The sequence below is a fragment of the Indicator indicator genome, chromosome 10, assembly GCF_027791375.1.
Source record: "Indicator indicator isolate 239-I01 chromosome 10, UM_Iind_1.1, whole genome shotgun sequence".
Taxonomy (NCBI): domain Eukaryota; kingdom Metazoa; phylum Chordata; class Aves; order Piciformes; family Indicatoridae; genus Indicator; species Indicator indicator.
Window position 1 is genome coordinate 22,660,495 of NC_072019.1, and position 22,910 is coordinate 22,683,404.

A 22,910-nucleotide genomic window follows, 5' to 3' on the forward strand; every position below is an offset into this window, starting at 1 on the left:
CCGCCCGCGCCATGGCTGCAGCCGGCCCCGCGGCGGCACGCCCCCCCCCACCTGCCAGCAAGACACGCTCCCATTGGGCAGTGCCGGGCCGCCCCGCTTGGGGCTTAAAGGCCCAGGTGTGCCCTCCACGAAGGTCTGTGAAGACCCGGTGGGATCGGGTTCGAGTGCTGCTGGGGCCGGGTGAGGCGAGTGGTGAAGAAGACAGCCAGAAGCGGCTACCAAGCCGAGGGTCCTGGCCTGTTAGTGGTGCCTCCCTCTACAGTTACCCTCTGTCCCCTCTTGAGAACCAGGCTCAGTGAGAGCCGATGCTCCCAGAGATAACGGTAGCAAGGAAAAGAATTCGCACGGCAGTTGCCCTCCCTCTGCCTGCCGCAGAGTTGCCGCGTTACCCAGCCTCAGGGGTTGCAGGGCACCACACGGCCAGCCCGATGGAGTCATCGCCCTCGCTGCTGAGAAGATGTTGTGCCGGCCGTTTTTAAGATGCAGCTTAAAATGACAGCCGGCAGCGGGACGGGAAGGACGAAAGGAGCTGTGAGCCGGTATGACAATGGATGGAGAAGGCGGCGAAGCCTTGGGAGGCAGGAATATGTGATGAAAGACCTCAGGGTGAAAAAGCCCAGGGTATGCCTGTTCTCTCCTTCAGGCTTGTGTGCCCGAGAAGCCTAAAGCGCTGCGTGTAAAGGAGCGATATTCCCAAATGCCAGCTTCCCACGGATGCTGGGACGGTCGTTACATACCCTCACTCAAACTCTTATTTTTCTTTCCCTAAAAGCCGGATCACTGTGGCAGCGGGCCGGGGGATATGTGCGCACACACACCCTCTTCCCCCCCCCCCCCCCCGCCCCAATCTGTGCCATGGCCGTTCGGGGCAGGCAGGGGATCGCGGGGCTGGCAACTGGCGAGTGCCGCTCCACCGGCGGTGGGGCCGTGCTGCTCTCTCTCCGTGGGCTGATGGCTCTTCTCTCCCCTCCTCAGCCACATCCCCGGCGGCGCCTGAGGCCTCTGGTGCGATGGAACCCGGTGCGGGCAAGACGGGCAAGCACCAGCTTCGAGCCCGTTTTGCGGTACATTTCCCGAGGCCCCGAGGGATGCTCCACTCCCAACAAGCGCTGCCGTGATTTGGCAGCCGCTCGGACTCTGAACCTGCTTCTCCGCCCTGCATTGGCTGAGCGCCGCCGGTGCCCGCCCGGGCAGGCACACGGACCTCGCCTGAGCTCGCCAGCAGCCGTCAGTCGCTGCTTCACTGGTAGGGATGAAGCTCTCGTGGCTGGGCGTGGATGTTTCCCGAGTGTTGCACTTGGCTGCCGTCTTCTGCCTGACCTGCGTGCTGCTGAAGGCCATCCAGCTGTTCCACCGGCGGCGGGAGCTGCTCCGGGCGCTGGCCGATTTCCCCGGCCACCCGACACACTGGCTCTTCGGCCACGTCCACGAGGTAGGGCAAGAGCTGGATCTGTCCGGCCTGGGGGGCAAGAAGGGACTGAGAGAAGCAATTTCCCTGCGTTGAGGGAGTGATGCTGATGGGAGTTGTCCATGTGGTCCACAAGAATGGCTTCTCCCCATCCCCAAGAAAAGGGAAAGGTGGCCATCATTTTCTTCAGCCGTGCAGACTTCTGCACAAGAAGGACATGCACCTGCTGGAGTGGATCCAGAGGAGGGCCACGAGAGTGATCAGAGGGTTGGAATACCTCTGTTCTGAAGAAAGTGAGTGTTTGGGCTGATTAGCCTGGAGAAGGCTCTAAGGAAACCTTATTGCAGCTTTTCGGTACTTAAAGTGGGCCTATTGCAACAGAACAAGGGGTAATGGTTTTGAACTAAGGGAGAGGAAATTTAGACTTGATATAAGGAAGACATTTTTTACAATGAAGATTGTGAAACGTTAGAACAGAATGCCCAGAGAGGTGGTTTTCATCCCTGAAAACATTAAAGATCAGGTTGGATAGAGCTCTGAGCAACCTGATCTAGTTGAAGATAGCTCTACTCCCTGCAAGGCAATTGTACTAGATGACCTTTAAAGGTCCCTTCCAACCCAAAACATTCGTTGATTCTTGTGATGCCTAGAGAACAGCACATAGAGGCTGCTGCAGAATGCAGGGTGGAAGGAGGTGATAAATTACTCACAAGAAAGCAATACTGTAACTTTGAGTGGACAAGATTGTCCTAGGGTGTAACTGAGCATTGATGTTTAAGGCAACAGAGCTGCACTACTCTGTCTTGGCGCAGGCTCTGCCATCACCTCTCTACTCCCATGAAAGTCAGGGCACAGCTGCCACAGCTGTCCTTGTGACATTGAGTAGATGGATGCTGCTTCCAGCGTCTAGAGGCACCTTCCCTCAAGGCTAGGTTGGACAGGTCTTTGAGCAGTATGGTCTAGTGGATGGTGTCTCTGCCCATGGCAGGGTATTTGGAACTGAATCATCTTTAAGGTCTCTTCCAACCCAAACCATTCTGTGATTCTTTCCCTTACCAGTTTGCACCAGTTCATGGCCAGGTGAGCAAGACAGGACACTGATCATTTTGAGTCACGTTTAAGCCACAAAACGCATCCCAGATATACCATCTGGCACAGGCAGCATGGATCTTTTCAAGGTTGCATTAAAGCCACAACTACCTGAATCTATCACAGTATATCAGAGGTTGGAAGGGACCTCAAGAGATCATCAGGTCCAACCCCCCTGCCAGAGCAGGATCACTTAGGGTAGTCCACACAGGAATGCATCCAAGTGGGTTTTGAAAGTCTCCAGAGAAGGAGACTCCACAACCCCCCTTGGGAGTCTGTTCCAGTGCCCTGTCACCCTCACTGTAAAGAAGTTTCTCCTCATGCTGAGCTGAAATCTTCTATGTTCTAGTTTGAACCCATTGGTCCTTGTCCTATCACTGTATACCACTGAAAAGAGCCTGGCCCCCTCCTCCTGACACCCACCCCTCACATATTTATAGACACTGATGAGATCCCCTCTCAGTCTTCTCTTCTCCAGACTAAACAGACCCAGGGCTCTCAGTCTCTCTTCATAGGGGAGATGCTCAAGTTCCCTACTCATCCTCGTGGCTCTCCCTTGGATTCTTTCCAGCAGGTCTCTGTCTCTCTTGAACTGGGGAGCCCAAAACTGGACACAGGATTGCAGGTGTGGTCTCAGCAGGGCAGAGTAGAGAGGCAGAAGAACTTCCCTAGCCCTGCTGGACACAGCTTTCTTGATCCATCCCAGGATCCCATTGGCTCTCTTGGCCACAAGAGCACATTGTTTTTCCATGGAGAACTTGCTGTCCATCAGCACTCCAAGGTCTTTGTGGAGCTGTTTTCCATCAGGGCAGCCCCTAACCTCTCCTGGTGCCTGTTGTTATTTCTCCCCAGATGTAGGACCCTGCACTTGTCCTTATTGAACTCCATGAAGTTTGTCTGCACCCAGCTCTCAGCCAGGTCACGTTGGGTGGCTGCACAGCCTGAGGGGTGTCAGCCACCCCCACCAGTTTTGTATCATCAGCAAATTTGCTGAGGGTGCACTCAATGCCCTATGTACATAAGCAAGCCTTGTTCTAGGCACTCGTGGCATGGATGATTATTTGCCAAGATACACTTATGCCCACGCCCAAGGCGTGGCTGCCTTGGCAAATGGATTTGCAGCAGCAGCTTCATGAGGAATAACTGAGCTACCTGATGTGAAAGGCTTTTTTGTGCCTGTGGAAGTTTACTTCAAGTCACCCTGATCTGTCCTGGCCTCTGCTGATACCCTACTCTGGCCAAATCTGTGGCACATTAAATTGCTAGTACTCTGAAAAGTAGCTGGGAAATCTGGAGGGGACCTCTTAGGTCTTGTCTCTGTACCATGGCAGCCCCAGTTCTGCTGCAGTGGAAGGGACAGGCAGTCTTTTGGCAGTACAAGCATGAATATGGGCCAGTTCAGGGCTTTGTTATGCTGCCAGTTAGACTTTAAAACTGTAATTAAATGAAATATGTTTTCCTGTTTGTCAGTTTTGACAATTTAGCCTGGAACAGTATTTTAACCATTTGTGCCAATCTCTAGCTCCCATCATGGCTAGGTTGTACACAACTTGCCTTTTACCTCAGACAGTAATTTTTTTGAAGAACTCCTGTTTTGCCAATTGAATCATTTACTGAATTCTTGGGAGCCCAGCAGTTTGTTGAGCTGGTGAGCAAACTGGCAGTGCTCTGAGCACATACTGAACACAAAGTTCATTGAACCTCCAAAGAGGACAGGAGAGCTGTATTCAGGGAGATCACTGACATTTCCTGTTCTGCTGATTTTGAGAGATTGTCAGTTTTGATTCAGGTCAGTTTAATATCTCAAATGTATTTGTCATGCTTTGGGAACATGTCACTTTATATTGCAGCATTCTCAGGTATTAATCTTTCCTTATTCAAATCACTTTGTAGAATTACGTTAGGATATCAGGAGTTGTGTAAAGCTGTTCAGTCTCATTGCAGTACCATGGCTTAGTTAAGACCATGAGCTGGCCAAACTGACTTCCCATGGCCATGGTCAGTGGGAAGCTGAGGACAGCAGGGTCCCTGCTCTGCAGACACAGGGGGGTATCAGTCCCCTGCTTTGCCTGCACCTATCCTGTAGCTGCTGGTGCAGGGAAGCTAGCCTGCATGGCACAGCTTTGTACTCAGATTTCAGCCCCTCTGTCTTCTGTTTCATTTGCTGTTATTGTGTAGTCTTCAAAAGCACCTTTAAGCTCCTCTACCCAGATGCTTTTAGTGTTGGATCCGTTTCAAAACTTGCATTTCATGGTGAGATCACACTATTTCCTTTCTTCCTTATATCCAAGCTGGGCTTATATTTTTTCTTTCAAGCTCCCAAGGGAGGAAGTAGAAATGATGGAACTAGATGATCCTTGAGGTCCCTTCCATTCTATGATTCTATGACTTTCAGGCAGAGGCTGATAGCTAGAGCCTTGGTTAAGAAGTTTTCTATTTGTGTTCCTCCACAGCCCACAGAACTTTACACCCTGTGCCCCAGGAGTGCTCAGCACAACAGATGCTCTTCTCAGATAAACCCATCCCAGTGCAGGGCTGGTTCTTGTTAGCACAAGACCAGGCACTCCAAAAACAAGGTTGGATGCAAAGGCTTCTAGTGTTAGGACTTCTGCCAGCAAGCCTTGCTCAGCATCTCCCAATTACTTCCGTTTATGTTTTCTGTGGTTTCATGATGGAAGGGAGCAGAAGCAGATCTGTCTTCTACATGTTCAAGTGTCACTAAAGGCACTATGCTAAGCCACACTTCTGCTGGCATTGCCAAAGAGGTGACTGCTGGAGAGGGCTGCCTGCTTTTACTCCAAAACATGATCCCTACAGCCAGAGGAATCGATGGTTCTCTGTGATAAGTCCAGGTCTTGAACTTGAGCAAGGGAAGTTCAACGATCACTTTCTGTTGTAAATGGTAACTGAATGTGGTTCAGTGCCACACAGGGCATGCTGCAGATACCCCTCTGGCTCACAAGGAAAGGGGGGTCAGCCCTGTGGCACAGAGCCCACCTGTGCCCATACACAGCCTGCAAAGACCCTGGCAGACACCCCATGGATCCTGAGCATCCTCTCCAAGACAGACCTGACATGGGTGACAATTTGAGTACAAGCCATCTCCTGGGTTGAGAAACAGCAGCCAACCAAAGGGTTGAGCTGAGCACCAAAGTGATTGAGCAGATGTTCAGTTGATTCATTCAGTAGAGTGACTTTGACTTTGTGGCTGATCTCTGCAGATGACATTGAACTTCAAGCTTCATGTCAAAGCAGCCACAGCCATGCCAGCCCCAGCTCACCAAAATCCTTCCTCCTGCATATTCTGTCAGAGTAGTTTCTGTTCAAAGAAAAGGGAATTCTTATACAGTTCTGCTTCCATGATTTTTTTTTTTTTACTCTGCCTGTGACTCTCTGACTTTGAATCTTTCCACTGACCTTTCCACTTGTTCTTTAAGAGTTATTGGCTGTTTAATATACAGCAGTGCTGGCTATAAAAGCAGTAAAACGGTGATCACTTTTGAAGAGTCAACCTTCCAGTGATGCTGCTATGAAATGGTGCTCACATTACTCCTCAGCATGCAGCTTCCAGGGACTGGAGAGGAACCTTGCTGGGTGCACCAGCTCTTCCTTGCCTATTGAATTCAATTCCTGGAAACCAACAAAGTCTTAGTCTATTGATATTAACCAGTGTCCCTTCCTCTGTACACTTCATGTGGCCCAGGTTTTCTGGTCAGGAGGCATCCTTGCACTGGAGCAGAGAGAGCAGCAATGCCATTGGCTGCAGTGAAAGTGCTGCTGTATTTTCTCATGACTGCAGGGTGCTAGTTGCTCAGCCATGTGCAAGTGAGAACAAATTTGCATACCAGAAAAAATGCAGGTTCTATCTGGGGCAAATCTAAGATGTCTTTGGGGTGGCCACATAAAAAGGCGTAGACAACATACATGCACTGATAGGCTTGACCACTGTTTCTATGGATGTTCTCCATGGCTAAGATCAATTGATAAGGAAGAACTATTTTATATGAGGTTTAAAAGTAACAAGCACCTCTACTTCTCATGCTCTGCAAACACAGAGGGACAACACCTTGTTTGCAGTCGCCTGGTTTTGTGATGCAGAGGGACCTCTGAGCTTTTGAGAGTTTGGGAGAAGATTTATTTTTTCTTTTGAATCTAAGTATTCTTTCTCTGTTTGCTTCACCCTCCAACTACAGTTTCTCAAGGAGGAAGAGATGCTGGACAAGGTGGAGATCTGGGCACAAAAGTACCAAAAGGCTCACCCTCTCTGGTTTGGGAGTTTCTCAGCGTTCCTGGTTGTCACCCATCCTGACTATGCCAAGGCTGTGTTGGCCAGAGGAGGTGAGGAGATGATACTTTCAGCTGTGAAGCCTGCAGATTTGCCACACCAGCCTAAAATTTCACAGCAAGGCAGGGTTTCACAGAGGGACTGTCTTGCAGAAATCATCTAAAGGCATGGAGAAATACCTCTCCTTCATGCCATGCTTCAGGCACAGGGCTATGGGGCTGACTGGGGACCCTCCAAATCCGTCAAATCACACTTGAAAAGTGATCTTCTCAGTGCCTGAGCCCAGCAAGGAGAAGACAGCTGGAAGGTTTTATTTTCTCAGCTCAGATCCCTGATTCTTACTGCTGAGCTGCATCTTCAGTGCACCCAGACAGAAAGGTGGTAAATGGTGCTCTCTGGAAGGGTTAATCATTGATCACACAGCACAGACTTTGGACTATCAGTTCATTCCAGTCTGGGCACCTGCTTTTATATGTGTTTCTTGCACCTGGGCCAAGCAATGTTGCTGTCTTGTGAAATACTGATGAATCTTTTAGGGATGCCACCAGTTCTGCTTCATTTCCCACCAAAAGTGAGAGCCCAGAGGGAGCTTTCAGGTACGAACTAGGGATTTGATGCTAATGAACCATTTACCATTTTATTTTCTCTTTATTTATGATTTTTTACAGATCCCAAGGATAGTGTGAGCTATAACCACCTTGTCCCATGGATTGGTATGTATTTGCAGGGCTTTGCCTACCAAGAATGATTCTAAAGTTAGCCAAGAACGTGCTATAAATAAACATCATTGTGCTTGTTCCTTGATGCAGTTAGAGCTAAAAGCTTCCTGAAAGGATTATGTTTATTGAAAAATGTACCCAGTAATGCTAGTTTTGTGATTCAAGGAAAGAAAATTCAGACATAGTCATACATACAAATGAGAGCCACTTACATGTCCATATATAGCAAAGAGTGATGATGGAGAAGCTCAAATTCAGTGGAGGAGTGGTGAAAACTGTGTCTGCTGAGCTGAACTCCTTGGCTCCAGCATTGCTGCTGTTTCTGAAGGCAGTGCTGTGTCACTTTGATGAGCAGGGCTCTGCTCAGCCCTGGGAACCCTGAAGCTGATAGCAGCACCTGGAAACAGTCTCTCACAGAAGCTCAGACAGCAGATTCAATCATGCTCCTTGCAGGCAGAGACTACATCTGCAGGCAGGGGAAAGCAGGAGGCTGCTTGTGCCCAGGATAACTTGCCTTGCCTGTGTTTCCCCAGGGAGAGGGTTGCTGATCTTACATGGGCCAAAATGGCACCAACATCGCAAACTCCTGACTCCAGGGTTTCACTACGACGTCTTGAAACCATACGTGGACCTGATGGCAGAGTCAACTAACGTGATGCTGGTAGGACTGATGCTCCTTTCTCTGTCCTGTCTTCTTTTCCCTGATCCTGACTGGTTAGTAATTAAACCCTAGACCAGGGATTTTTTTTTTTTTTTTTTTTTTTTTTTGCAGTGCCCTTACTCACAACCTGGTAATTTTAAGAACAGGCTGTGTCTTGGTGGTCAAGGTTTTTGAGCCACCACAAATCCCTGCACACAGGCTGGAAGGAATGAGCAGGTTGAGTCTCCCCACAGGGACTGTGTCCCTGATAATGCTTTGGGCTCTGTGGCTAAGACTTGAGGATTATGCTGTCCCCAGACTGTGCATAACGGCAGTCCCAGCTGCAGCATCTTCTAGAGTGTTTTTGGTAGTGAAGAACTGAAGGAAATAACGGTTCATGATAAATACTGGAAATACATAGATTTGAGCAGAGCTATGCTCTGGCCTAAGATTAAAGGGTATCATTTGCTGTCAGCATACCCCTGAGTGGATTGCAATACCTTCCTTGCCTAATACCCAGTGAAACTACACTGTTCTCCCATCCATCAGTGCTGGGATTGATGGAAACCAGTGCAAGTTACAGGTGAGAGGCACTGGCCTTTGTGCACATGGACCAGCAGGAGCCTGGGTGTCAGATCTATTCCTTCTCCTTTGCCTCCTTCCATCGAATTTCCCCAGCAGCTTGACATGGCATGGATCCTGGCTGTCTTCCCTCCCACCATCCCAGAAAGCAGCCAGGAGCTGGGGGCTGGAGAGCCAGGAGAGCTTTTGCAATGCATACTAGTGCCTGGCAGCTCACAGTTCCTTGCAGGCAATGCAGAGTGCCTATTGCAGTAACCCATGCCACCAAGTGGCGACCATTGTACACACTAAGGGCATAAGTCTGTCCATATAAGCCCCGTTGTCCAGCTTGTTTTCTTGTTGTGAGAGCTCAGATGTGACTGTGTTCCTCCATCTCCTCCCTTTCTCAGCTTTTGAGCCCTCTGGTTCCTTACAGCTATAAAGGGACAGAGGATTCAATATGTCTTCTAGGCAAGAAAGACACTATAGCTTCTCTAGGGATCCCTTATGGAAAATGCTGAGCAAGAGCTCTGGTATTGTATTCTGGAAAAACATGGTGGAAGCTTGCATCTTAGACACCAAAGGCACAGAATTATCAGAGTATCACAGTGTGCTATACTTGCTTGTGAGAGACAGACAGCAAACAGAGTTAGTGAAGCTGCTCTTTTGCAGGAAACACACTGCACCCTAAGAAATGCTTTGGTAGCATGCCTCCTTCCCCAGCAACACACCAATCCTGGGCTTTTCTGGCATGCATTTGTCCCAGGATAGGTTGTACCAGGGATCACCACTGCCAGGATTTGAGAGCAGCAGTTGCTGAGGCAAATCTTGTATACCTCTCTTGGTATCCCTCCTCCAGATTTTAACAGCAACTAAGAGGTCCTTTCCTTTTTTACATTTCTCTGAGCTGAGCACTCACTAACTAGAAGGTGAACACAGATCACGGAAAACTGTTCCTTGCCTTCTCATTTCTGTTTCCTTTGCACCCTAGGACAAGTGGGAGCAGCTGGTTACAGAGGGGAAACCAGTGGAGCTCTTTGAGCATGTTAGCTTGATGACTCTTGATAGCATCATGAAATGTGCCTTTAGTTGTCACAGCAACTGCCAGACCAACAGGTCAGTGCTGGCTGCTCCAAACCCTGGCAGAAAGTTTGCTGCTCCGAAGGGAAGCAGGCAAATGGTTTGTCAGGGTACTCCCAAAGTTACAAACTTTCACCATTCCCTACTCCCCAGGCAAAACACCTACATCCAGGCTGTCTATGACCTCTGCCTCATGGTGCACCAGCGCCTCCGCATCTTCCCGTACCACAATGACATCATCTACTGGCTCAGCCCCCAGGGATATCGGTTCAGGAAGGTCTGCCAGCTCGCTCATGACCACACAGGTATTGCCTGCCTTAATCCTCTCCCAAAGCTTTTGAGTAGGTTGGGTGCTGGCTGACCAGAGGCAATTGAGTTACCTCTTGTCAGTGCAGTGATGCTGCCTGGAGGCTTGGAGCCAGGCTCCAAGCAGAGTGTCAGCTTGCAGCAATGGTCCAATCTAGGCATGAAGCAAGGGGGTCTCACAGCTCCTGGATTATTAAACTGGACTAACAGAGAAGTTCCCTTCTGGGTACCCTGCTGTTAAATGACCAGGGACTGATGAGAAAAGAGATGTGTGCTGCATGCAACACCAACATGATGGATGACTTTTCTTTTCAGTGTTGGTATGACTTTTCTTTTCAGTGTTGGTATGACTTTTATGCTGGAGGATTGGGCAGAATAGGCTGAGAAGTCTTTGTCCTGGACAAAGAAGTTTGCAGAAGAGGATGGCAATGTGCATGGCATTTGTTGCTGTGGTGCTGAAAAAGCCAAACTGTCTGGGATGCAGAATTAGGTGTCAGTGCATGGTAAACTGAGAAGTGGTCCCTCTGCTTTAATGAGCTTTGCTTTGCCAGGACCATTCTGCAGCTCATCATCTCCTGTTCCTACTGAACCCCTAACTCTTTCTTCCCCAGACAAGGTGATCCAAGAGCGAAAGAAGTCCCTTAAAGATGAACAGGAGTTTGAAAAGATCCAGAAGAAGAGACATTTGGACTTCCTGGACATTCTACTGTGTGCCAAAGTGAGTGCTGAGGAGCAAGTGTGTGGCAGGACAGCTGAGTGCAAAAAACAGTCAGTGTTTTCAGGGCTGCCTCAAACCACCAGAGACCCTCAGGACTGCAGAAGGCATTGACAAAGTTAGCCCAGTCCTGCCCAGTTGAGGAGGGGCCAAGGTGATCCACTTTTCCATCAACAAAATGTTGGTAGCATCTGTTGGGGAATACAATGTGCTGAGGGATTTCATAGTCCTGGTGGTTTAATATGGGGGAGTGGGGTGCATAAAGGGCTTTATAAGTGAAGGAAAAGTGGCCTTGAATTCAGTCTGAACAGAGACTGATTTTGTTTATTGATATTCTAGGGGCATCACCACCCTACTCTGCAACAGCTGAAAGAATATTATATATTTTTTATCTATCTATCTATCTACCTGTCTATCTATCTATCTATCTATCTATCTATCTATCTATCTATCTATCTATCTATCTATCTATCATATCTATGGGATATTATATATTTTTATCTATCTGTCTATCATCTATCTATCTATGGACCATTATAATATATATAATATACTATCTACAAGAGATACATAAAATACAATATATATAAAATACATATTATAATATTTATAATATAAACTAATATATAGTATATATAATCTAATTATAATATATAGGTAATTGATATTACCTGCATGAGGTATATTATCTATATTTTTCTGTATAAAGTGTGGTTTATTTGTATATATGTGGGCCACTGAAAATGTTTCTGGACTGTTAGGATGAGAACGGAGCTGGACTGTCTGATGAGGACCTGCGTGCTGAGGTGGACACATTCATGTTTGAGGGCCATGACACAACAGCCAGTGGGATCTCCTGGCTCTTCTACTGCCTGGCGTCATACCCAGAGCACCAGGCACGGTGCCGGGAGGAGATCCAGGGGATCCTGGGGGACCGGAAGACACTTCAGTGGTAAAGTTGCACATTTCCTCAACTGGTAACTTTTTTTCTCGTTGCTGGAATTTCTAAGTGAGCAACATCCTCAAGGCTCAAAAGCTGAGCTGCTGAAGGACTGATTGCTGCATGCATGGGGGACTTCGTATTTCATCTTTCTGCTAAATCTGCCTCCCTGCCCTTCAGGGCTTCAGGGTTCCTGTTGCCAGGACAAACACAAGAGAAAACCACCTCAGACCAGAAGGGCATGCTGGATACTATGCCAAGATCTGGGCCAAATGTTGCCTTTTTGGTCTCTCCTGTTTTCTCATCACAGGACATTGCAGTCACAGTTTTTCCCCTTTTGCTGTCACTTTGCATTTGATCTTGTTCAAATATTGTTAAGTTTGTTCAGAGATGCCCCGGGGTCCCCAGCTTGCAGCTGCCTGTGCTTGATGTCGTGGGTCCCTGTGTATATCCCATCTGTGCAAGGGAGTCTGCCCAGGGGGCTGATGGTCATGGGACAAGGGGCTTCCCTAGCACAGGACAGTGTGGGGAGCTTGGAACTCAGCCAGCCTCTGTCCTGGCAGGGAGGACCTGGGCAAGATGACTTACAGCACCATGTGCATCAAGGAGAGCCTTCGCCTTTACCCACCAGTGCCTGGCGTGTCCCGGCAGCTCAGCAAACCAATCACCTTCCCTGATGGACGCACCCTGCCAGAAGGTCTGTAAGCCCCATTCCCACTTTACAAGGTTGTACTCTTAGTCATCTTGCTGCCTGCTGCAGAGCAAAGGCAACAGCCCTGCTTCTGTGACTTGCTTCTTGCCAGCAGAGACTGTCAGAGAGGATCTTGCACGTATTGACATCCCACTGATAAACTGAGGTCTGGGCTGGATGGTGGCATCCCTGTGACATCCTTCCTGCCACCACTACTACAGGGCAGCTGTGCCTGTGCCAAAAGCCTCTTGTCATCCTGGCCAAGCACAAGCTCATGGTTCACTCATTTTGGCAGACTGCAGGCGAAGGGAGATGGGAACCAGTCCCATTCTGACTTGCAGCATGGCAGTTGGCCTGCACTGCTCCATTCCTTCTCCGATTTGGCAAAGTAGGCAGCATTGCTGGGGGCAAAACGTGCCTGTGGTGCTGGTGCCTTCCTCAATTCCACCTTTTGCCTGTTTAGAACTAAGCAAATGGAAAATGTTCAGTTTCATCTGAAGCAAAACCCTCACTGTTTTCCAGTTGGTAGATGATGATTTAGGAAGACCTTTATATGAGCACACTGCTGCCTTCCCTTTAGTTTCTTTGTCACTGAGCCCTTTTTCTTCTGCTTGATTTCTTCACAGGCAGCAGCATTGCAATAAGCATTTATCTCATTCACAGAAACCCTGAAATATGGAAAGACCCTTTGGTGAGTTCTTTTTTGCCCTTCCAGTATTTTTTCTGCTTTATGTTATGCCTCTTCCAATGTTCCATTCACCTGTTTGCAAGAGAGCACATCCCCCTTTTGCTTCCAAATACCTTTGCCCATGGGAGTTTTCATGGGAATTGACTGCCCTGTGGTAGTGTCAACCAACTGTGGCACAGGGCAGCCAGACGGTAGCATTAGGGCTGGGTGCTGCCCAAACAAATTCCTGAAGAGCTTGTATGAATAGGTTAAAAAGATGATTTTGGTTTTTTTTTGCTCAGCACATAGGTGGAGAATTGAATCCCACCTCCCCAGTTTTCATCATATCTGTGTCTGGTTTATCTTGGTTCATTGTAAAGCAAGTCAGTTTAGTGTTTGAGTTTCAATCCATCTCAAAATTAGTACTCTCTCCAGTCTGGTTTTTCAGAAAGTGTGGAGTGTCATGTTCCTGGAGGTACTGTGTTCCTTAAATAATCACATATTCCTCATTTCCAGGTTTTTGACCCTTCTCGGTTTTCCCCAGAGAACAGCTCTAGCAGACACTCTCATGCCTTCCTGCCTTTTTCTGCTGGATTGAGGTAAAGTGTGTTGAATGCTGAAGGAGCAGGGAGGAGAGAAAATACATGTCCCTGGAAACTGCTCAGCCCAAGAAGTGTGTGCTGCTTTCATAACTGTTGTCAGGGAAGCACTCACAGAGTTCTTTTAGAAACCACTCCCTTAAGCCCTGGCCCTGCGGCCTTGAAAAGTTTATGAGCACATAACACACTACTGTGCCCCAGAGGGGTTCTGATACCAGCAAGCAAAATGGGAAGGAAACATCACCTTCCTGGGGACAGGGAACTGGGTCTCAAATCTGCAGAGCATCCTACTGGCATCATATGGGGAGGCTGCAGCATCCTGGGCTCACCTGCTTTCCTCCCCGGTCATTCCCTGCCCTTCGATTCCCCCTTCTCCCCTGCTCCCAGTCCTTTCCTTCACCCTCTGCTCACCCTGCCAAGGGACATCCTCCTGCTTGGAAACCTGCAGCCTTGATTCTGCTGACTCTTTGGCTTCCTCATCTTCCCTCCTTCTCTGTGCTCATACCCCAGATTCCACCTGCTCAGCCCATGCCCCTGCTTTTGCCTGGAGGCCCGAGAGCTGCAGAGGGGGCGGGTTGTGTGCTGATGCGAGCTGGCTGGGAGCCAGCTGTGGAGATTTCCTGTGCCCAGCTCTGAGATCAGGTGGCTGAGCTGCTCTGTTTTACCCCCAGGAACTGCATCGGGCAGCAGTTCGCCATGAACGAGATGAAGGTGGCACTGGCCCTGACCCTGCTGCGCTTTGAGCTCTCACCTGACCCCAGCAAGTCTCCCTGCAAAATACCTCAGATCATCCTTCGCTCCAAAAATGGGATTCACTTGCACCTGAAGAAAATCCACTGATGCTGGAAAAAACATCCTGCCTTTGCCAGAGGGGGGACAAAGCAGATGACAGGACAATGCTTCTCTGGGGCAAAAGGTACAGGGCAGGGTTTGGGGATGAGGATTCCTAATTTCTTGTGCTTCTTCCACCGACTGAAAGCCCGGGTAGCCTGGATGGCATTGCACGGACTCATTGCCATCTGCTCAGCAAGCATTGGTCATGGCCATGCCTCTTTGCTGGGGGTCCGCTTGCCCTGTTTTAAGATCTGGCTTGGCCTGGGGACACCTGCAGGCCCCACCAGCTTCCTCCTTACCAAATCCTGCCTTCACACTCATGTCCTGGCTGAATCCATGATTGTTGCCAGCCTTGCCCTGTCATCAGCACCTTCCTCAGTGCCTAGAGGTCAGCCCTTCCATCCTGCAATAGGGACAGCCTGTGGCAGACCTCTGTCTCTCTTCTCACACTCAGTGTGTCTCTGTTTTGTTGAAAGCACTGATTCCAGTTTGGGCTCTGAAATTCTGCCTAAATTGCACAAGAGCCTGTAATTTTTCTGTTAATAAACCAATAATTATTGCTGTACCAGCAGCTGCGTTGGTTTTTATTGCTGGTGCTTGCTTGCTTCCTTGCAGATATGCTGTGAAACCACTTTAGAAATGGGAGATGAAGAGGAACCTATGAGCAGCAGGAGACAACCCTTAAGGTGTCTGGACAAGCCCCTGCCTGCCAGTAGCTAGCCACAGCAATGCAGCATTTCCTCTCCTAACCAACCCCTTTACAGGGATCCAATGCACAGTCTTCATTTAAAGCACAGTTCTTCATTTAAAGCTGAGAGGGAGAAGTTCTGATAGAAAGGGAGATTTGGGGGGTTCTTGTTCTTTTAATTTTTCTGAGCTGATAAAATCATGAGTTGCATGCCTGAGGTGCACGGGAGGACAGTAGCAAGCTCTGCCTCTGCAGGAATCATTACTGGGGTGGAGAGTGTCAAACTGTGAAATCCCAAATGCTTCTGCAGCAATTAGTGTCACAGTGATGTCACCTGCAGTTCTGGCATTGTGAGCAGGCTGCTGTGGTAAGAGAGCAGCTGACTTCTTACAGCTGTCAGCTGCAGATGGAAAGCAGTGGGGGGAGCAGGAGCACTTTTTTGTGGGATGCACTGTGCTACGAGCCCAGTCACCAGTGAGCCCCATTAACAGAAGGTTATATCAAACACAAGGTTTTGTCATGAAGGGTGCCCATGATAAATGAAATCATAGCCTCATCATACAGGTAATACAAACAACTTGTGTCATCTCTCACTCTGAGCAGATTACCAACCCACTGCAAATGTCACACCAATGGTGTCCTCAGAACAGCTGTGACTGAGAAGCTACAAAAAATACCCAAACCAGGCCAGTACATTGTGCCAATAGGGTTCTCCAGGCACCTCCTGTACCACATCACTTCACAGAATCACAGAAACAGTCAGGTTGGAAAAGATTCTCAGGATCACCAAGTCCAACCAACAGCCCTACTCTGCAAAGTTCACCCCTAAACCATATTCCCAAGCACCACATCCAAACCATCTTTAAACACATGCAGGGTTGGTGACTCAACCACGTCCCTGGGCAGCCCATCCCAATGCCTGACCACTCTTTCTCTGAAAAATTTTTTCCTAATGCCCAGTCTAAAGCTACCCAGTTGTAGCTTGAGGCCATTCCCTCTTGTTCTATCACTAACTACCTGTGAGAAGAGAGCAGCACCAGCCTCTCTACAACATCCTTTCAGGTAGCATACTGAGGCACAGATCCCTGCAGTGTCTTAGGGGGAGAGGCTTGACACCAAGGATAGCTCAGAGAAAGAGCAGGATTCAACTTTATTGTGAGAACACAGGGTTTATATGTATTTCTACTGCAGCACAGTGCAAGCATGAGTCTAGCAGTACATTTCCATGTCAGCAAAACCAAACTTATCTGAACAGTGATTAACTAAGCAATTCAAAGCTTCTAATCTACTAATGCAAGCTGAAGAGAACATGAAAATACCAGCTGCCCATTATAGCTCTGTCTTCTACCCCAGTTCCTCCCAAGGCCTTTTGGTAATTAGGGTATGTGCTTTGTCATCAGCAAACTGTGTTACAGGTTCTGAGGTAAAAGCAATTAACTCTTTCTCTTCAATTCCCACGATCACTCACACCTCCTCTAACTACAGCTGTACCCACAGCTACCACCAAGCCCCTTACAACCCTCTCCTGTGTCCTCTCCACTGTGCCAGCACATCCAGCTGCCATCAATAAAACCTGCCTGCCACGGGGTGCTCATTTAGCCAAGCAGCCTTGAGAAGACACATCTATGAGCCAGCTTCACCTCCAATCTCCATACCTCATGGTGCTCCAGGCACCCAAGCCACAAATCAGTTCCTCACACAAGCAAAACCTCCAGGCTGCCCTGAAGAAACTTATGATTCAGGAACATCCAATTTTAGAATGGCAAAAGAAAGCAATAACCTGCATGCATGGGGCACAACTGCATCATCCAGCTGCACTCTGAAATGAGTTACAACTTTGACAAGCATGAGTACATAAAAAACACCAATTTTTTTTTCTGTCCTGCCATGGATTTGTATCCATAGCTTGTGATGAGAAAAGCTTGGGTCACACTGTATCCCAGAATAAGTTAAAGGAAAACAATGATTTATCTCCAGGAATAAAGCAGCAGATGCACCTGGCTCTAAGTTGCTCAGTCCCAGTCTCTAGTGCTGTGGTAAGTAATAAGCTGGATAAAAGCTAATCTCTTCAGTTATTTTCAATCGTATTTCAGGGTCACTGGGTAAAAAGTCATTGGGGAAAAGATGCAAACTCCTCTCACCTCGGTTATGAAACATATCAGGGGTGATGCCAATGTTCCCATGCAGATCCCCACCCACACCTCTATGCTGAAGAGACCCAGTGCCATGGAGCTCAGCGTAGCAGAGCCCTGCAGAGAGCTGTCACAGCCAGAGCAGGAGTGCTCCACATGAAGCACAGCTGGAAACAGCTCTGTAGGAAAGCACTAGAAGGAATAACACAAAACAAAGACTGAAAAAACAGCCTGTATCAATGACCAAGGACACAAGTGGCAGCAGTAAAACTGAGAAGTGGCAGCAGTAAAACTGAGAAGTGTTGTTTATCTCAAGGCACGTGGCCCCATGCCGAGAAGGCCATACCGCAGATGGCTCACCAGCAAGAGACCTGTGCTCTGATTGTAAGATGATGGATCAAGGTTATCTCACCTGCCTTTTCTCTCCCTGCCTTTAATGGACTGTAACCCCTTAACTTAGCATTTCAAGTGAGACCTGAGCTATAGATTGCCACCCAGTTAGCTCAGACAGTACAGAACCTCCAGGAAAGGTGAGATGCCAGTCAAACCCTTTTCCTCTCTCCTCCTGTACTGAGACCTGAGGCAGTTTGTGATCAGACCATCATGCCAGAGAATGAACCAAAATGTCTGCAAACAAAGCCAACCCTGGGCTGTAGCCCACTAGAAACTGCTTTGCTCCTTATGCCCATGGAAAATGTACCTACAGGAACTATTTTTCATGGCTGTGAAAACACAGAGACATCCCACCAGTGGGAAGAGAGGCAAATTAAAGTACAGTTTGAAAGTCACACTTAGATTTTGCAAAGAGCAGGGGACTTAAGAGCTGAAGAGAGGAATGGCACACGACACCTGGATTTGGTGTCAAAGTTTGCTATGCAGGGCTGTGCAGAGTAGAAGGCATCTAGGCAAGAGGACAACCTTTTGCTGATATCATCAGTTTGAGAGAGCAGCCAGGCAGCAGCTGCCAGATCAGGCAGTTCATGCACCCTCAGTGTCAGGAACCACCATCAGTGCTGGAGGGCCCAGCCTCATCCTTTCTTCATGAGTCTCCCCTTCACAAGTCCATACTCATTATTTAAATGCTGCTGGAAAGAGTCTGGAAGGCCACCCAGAAAGGATCTTCAGGCAAAAAGCTTGGAAATCTGTGATATTGAATTGATAATTTTTAAAAATAACAATGTAAAAATAAATAATTAATAATAGCAAAGATTTAAATTTTTTTTTTAATAAAGCTTACAGCAAGTTCTCATGGAATAGTGCTTGGGAAAGTGGGGAGCTAGGCTGAGCTTTGGACGTTATCCCATTCCTTTAGCTGGTCTGGGTGGGTAAACAGGGATTTCAGAATATGGCAGATTCTTTTATACTTCATCCTCTCTAGCAAAAAAACCACATGTAAAAAGCAAGTGATCAGGCCAGACTTCAGTCTTACCAAATTATTATTTTCTGGGCTCAAAAGCAGAAGCAATTCAAAATACCATTTCTCTTTCCAAACTTCTTTTTCCTTTGAAAGCCAGGACCGTTTGGAGGTAAAGTTTCCCAGGAAGAAAAATGTTTTCTGAAGAAAAAAAATCAGGAACATCCTGAACCCCATATTATAATCTGAATGATGATGCTACTCTCCTTCTTTGTAATGAAATCCATCAAAAGAACAAATCTGAGGATTTGAGGAAGGGATATTTTGAAGATACATTTAAGCTCATGCATAAAAGCAGTCCTTGTCAAATGGCAGCTCAGTCAGCACACAGTCTTAGTGGTTGCCCTGATTTATAGACATAAGAATCAGGACTCTAGAAAGTAAAATGAAATTAAGATTTCTTAGCAAAGTAGTTTTCTATGTGCTTTTTTTTTTTCTCTATTTCTGCCCTTCAGCAAGAGGCTTTCTGCCTATGCCAGAAAAACTGAATCCCAGTTCAACTTATTTTTTGCTTGTGAGTTAATCCAATTTATTTTGGGCTGAGTCAGCTCCTCTCCAAGAACTGGGAACATCGACACGATGAGGCAGCACCGGCTTGCAGGGAATGCTTGCTGGGGCTGCAGCTGCTCAGGCAGATGCCCACATGCTCCAGCTGTTTGTCCCCTTTTTGAACACAAGGTGCAGCTCTTGAGTTGAAATCAGAGATGTCCCTGCCTCGGAGACAGACAGAGCATGCCTGTTAAAATGTAAAACGTTGTGAAAGATTGAGATGCAGTAAGCACTTTGGAGGGTGGTACCAGGATCCAAAATTACCTTGATAAATTGAAAAAACCCCAAAGTGAACAGGGTAAGAGTCCAGAAGCACAAGCACAATGCACAAGAGTAGGCCCAGCCACTGTACAAAACCAAGAGCAGCAGTCTCTCCAAAAGGGATTTTGTAGATATAGAGACTGACAAAGGTAATACAGATTAATAATATCCTGCTGTTGTCATCAAAGCTAACATCATACTCAGATACATACACATCAATACTTCTCAGGAACTTTTTACTTGCATCTCCTTTCACTAGATGAAATGAGACAGTGTCCTTCAACTCTGTTTGGAGATTTGAGTACAAAGGCAACTACTATTTACTCCAAAATGTACCTTGCCTACAGATTCTAAAGTGTGAAATGAGAAAATTTTTCCTCCAAATAACTGAAGTCACTAGAAGCAAATGGCATGCATTTCTATATTAGATTCTATTTTCTTTTAAGAGAAGACTTGGGGGAAAAAATGCCACCTAAAAAGGAGTGGATGAACTTTGGCATACAAATGTGAAAGATTAAAGCCATGAACTGATGAGCAGGAGCTCAAAGCTGAAATCATGGTCTGCCCACTGAAAGGGAGTAGGTAAAAAGGACTTGAGCCAGGGGAACTTGGAATAACAGTCTTCATGTAAACAAATGGCAGCAGCTAAACTGTATTTAGGTAGATACAGATTACAGAGCACTAAGCACTTCCTAAGGTTTCTTAAGCCCTACCATAGGTTGCCTGGGGTATCTGCATTTGAACTTTAAAGAGCAGTTCACCACTTTTCCTGCGTAATCCAAAAGCCTAAATAAGGCAGGATGCCTCTGGTTTGGTTTCTGGGAGCAGACTGAATCAGGGGTAGAAGAAAGGCTGCACTGCTGCTGTCCCAACTGGATCATCTAATACACAAATGGTCCTGGGACCAGCCAGTCTGCTTCTGCCTTCACCCTGCTCACCCACTGGCCACTTCTTGACTTTTAGGTTTCACTAAAAGTCTGCCTCTACATACCTAAAGAGGAAAAGTGTCCTGCAGCATTCCCATCCTTCTCTATGTGTTGTACCTCTGGGGTTTTATTGGCACAGGAAGGGAGCAGAGCCTGCTTCCCCCTCAGTCTCATACCCAAAGCCAACACCAGATCCACGCACAAGGTTTTCCTTGGTGCTAACACCCTCTGAGGCCAGGAACTAAAATCACACTCTTCTAAACAGCACTACCCATGGTAGCCCAGCTCCCAGTCTCCCTGAGCCACATGGGCCAGCACTGCATGCCAGGCCAGACAGCCTAAGTCCTGCATCCCATATCCCATGTCTTGCATCATGCGTCTCACATCCTGCATTATCCCATATCCCGCATCTTGTATCCTGCATCCCATACGTCATATCCTGTATCCTGCCTCCAACATACTGCATCATCCCACATTCCTCATCCCTCATCTTCAATGGCTGCTCTGCTTTTGAACTGGAAAGCTGGGCTGAGGCTACAACAGGGTTTCTGGGGTGACTGTGTTCCAGTGCCAGAGCAAGCCAGGTCTTTACAAAATCTAATTTCTGAGAGCACCTTCCCACAGTTATCTTTCCCTTAGATATTAGACACCTGGTCACGTGGGATGTGTAACTCAGAGCAATAAAAACAGTCAATGGCTAGATGCAGAGAGGTTGCCTCAGTCTTTAATCCTTCCCTACTGTGCGCAGAAAGGGCAACTGCAGAGATGATGAACTGTCCTTGGACTGCTTGATTCAGACTTTCAGATAACTGAATTAACATGAACTCCTGAGAGGAGTTATGTGGGGCACACCAGGGTAAGGCTTGGATCTTTCTGATTGCCACAGCTTAGTCTTTTCAGAATGGCAGAGCAAAGACACCATCTAATGCAGTTGTTCCTTCTCCTCTAATGCAGTTGTTCCTTTCTCCTCTAATGCAGTTGTTCCTTCTCCTCTGTTGCAGTTGTTCCTTTCTCCTCTAATGCAGTTGTTCCTTCCTCCTCTAATGCAGTTGTTCCTTTCTCCTCTATTGCAGTTGTTCCTTTCTCCTCTATTGCAGTTTTTCCTTTCTCCTCTAATGCAGTTGTTCCTTTCTCCTCTATTGCAGTTGTTCCTTCCTCCTCTAATGCAGTTGTTCCTTTCTCCTCTAATGCAGTTGTTCCTTTCTCCTCTAATGCAGTTGTTCCTTTCTCCTCTATTGCAGTTGTTCCTTTCTCCTCTATTGCAGTTGTTCCTTTCTCCTCTAATGCAGTTGTTCCTTTCTCCTCTATTGCAGTTGTTCCTTTCTCCTCTAATGCAGTTGTTCCTTTCTCCTCTATTGCAGTTGTTCCTTTCTCCTCTAATACAGTTGTTCCTTCCTCCTCTATTGCAGTTCTTCCTTCCTCCACAGAGACAGACGTAATAGCTGCACAACACCATCCCAGTCACACGAAGGGCACCTGTCCACAGCAGCCTGGTGGTGGTACTGCCCCACAAACTGCCAAGCATGACAGGAGCAACAAGAACCAGTGGTGAGAGAAGCTTGCTCCCTCCACTGGGAGATGTGGTCCCCAGGCAGATCCACATCACACTGCAGGCAAACCCTTTATCAGATGGTACCAGCAACTTTCATCTAGAACCCACAGGGATTTCTCAATGGAAACTGCCTGTAAATTCAATCAGTATTGCAAGATATTTGCAAGACAGTTGTATTAAATGCTTCCAGATATAAATTCATCCTCAAGACATGTGTGGTCAGATGAGATCCAGGCAGCTCACATCACTCTGCAGCACTTGCTGGGCTCTTGCCATGATTTCCTCATATATCATGTGTTTGGAAGCTTGAAACACTTTTGGTTTGTTTTGCTTTGTTTTTTTGGCATTACAGCTACATTTCATCTGTCAGCACTAAGCACTGCAGGAACTCACAGGGACAGATGGGCCTGGACTCTTCTTCCTATCTGAATAAACATAAGCACAACTGGAGAAAGCAGCTGCTGCAGGGTCACTCTCTGGGGCAAAGCACCAAGTTGCCACCTAAATTTCACCTGCTCAGTAAAGTAGTTCCTCTGTGGTGGATGCCAACAGTTAGAGTTAAATCAGTGAGGAAGATCCTCTCCTTCTTCTGTTGAGGTGCCTAAATGAAGTGGAGAAATTCCCAAGACCCTTGAAGCAACTTCCACAGCCTGTTGTGTCCATGGTTGTGATACAGATGGGAACTCAGTGTAACAGGTTTTCTCATTTGTGGCCTGACCTACCATGGCATACACTGCCAACATGTGGACATTCACAGCTTTCAGCCAACCATGCAGAGGCTCTTTGCAAACACTTGGTGACCTTCCAAGTGTCCTTTAACACATAACTGTCATTTTGCCAGCTTCAGATGTCCA

The 22,910-nt window shown here is 47.5% G+C and overlaps 1 protein-coding gene across 1 annotated transcript; it reads left to right on the forward strand.

Moving 5' to 3' along the window:
* The first annotated feature begins 1,252 nt into the window (after positions 1-1,252).
* LOC128969586 (cytochrome P450 4B1-like) lies at positions 1,253-14,540 on the forward strand. The gene is made up of 12 exons (XM_054384460.1): positions 1,253-1,432; positions 6,691-6,835; positions 7,451-7,495; positions 8,035-8,162; positions 9,694-9,818; positions 9,936-10,087; positions 10,700-10,806; positions 11,565-11,755; positions 12,307-12,440; positions 13,061-13,125; positions 13,618-13,700; positions 14,372-14,540. The coding sequence occupies exons 1-12, from the start codon at positions 1,253-1,255 to the stop codon at positions 14,538-14,540; spliced, it is 1,524 nt and encodes a 507-aa protein (XP_054240435.1).
* Positions 14,541-22,910: the final 8,370 nt, after the last annotated feature.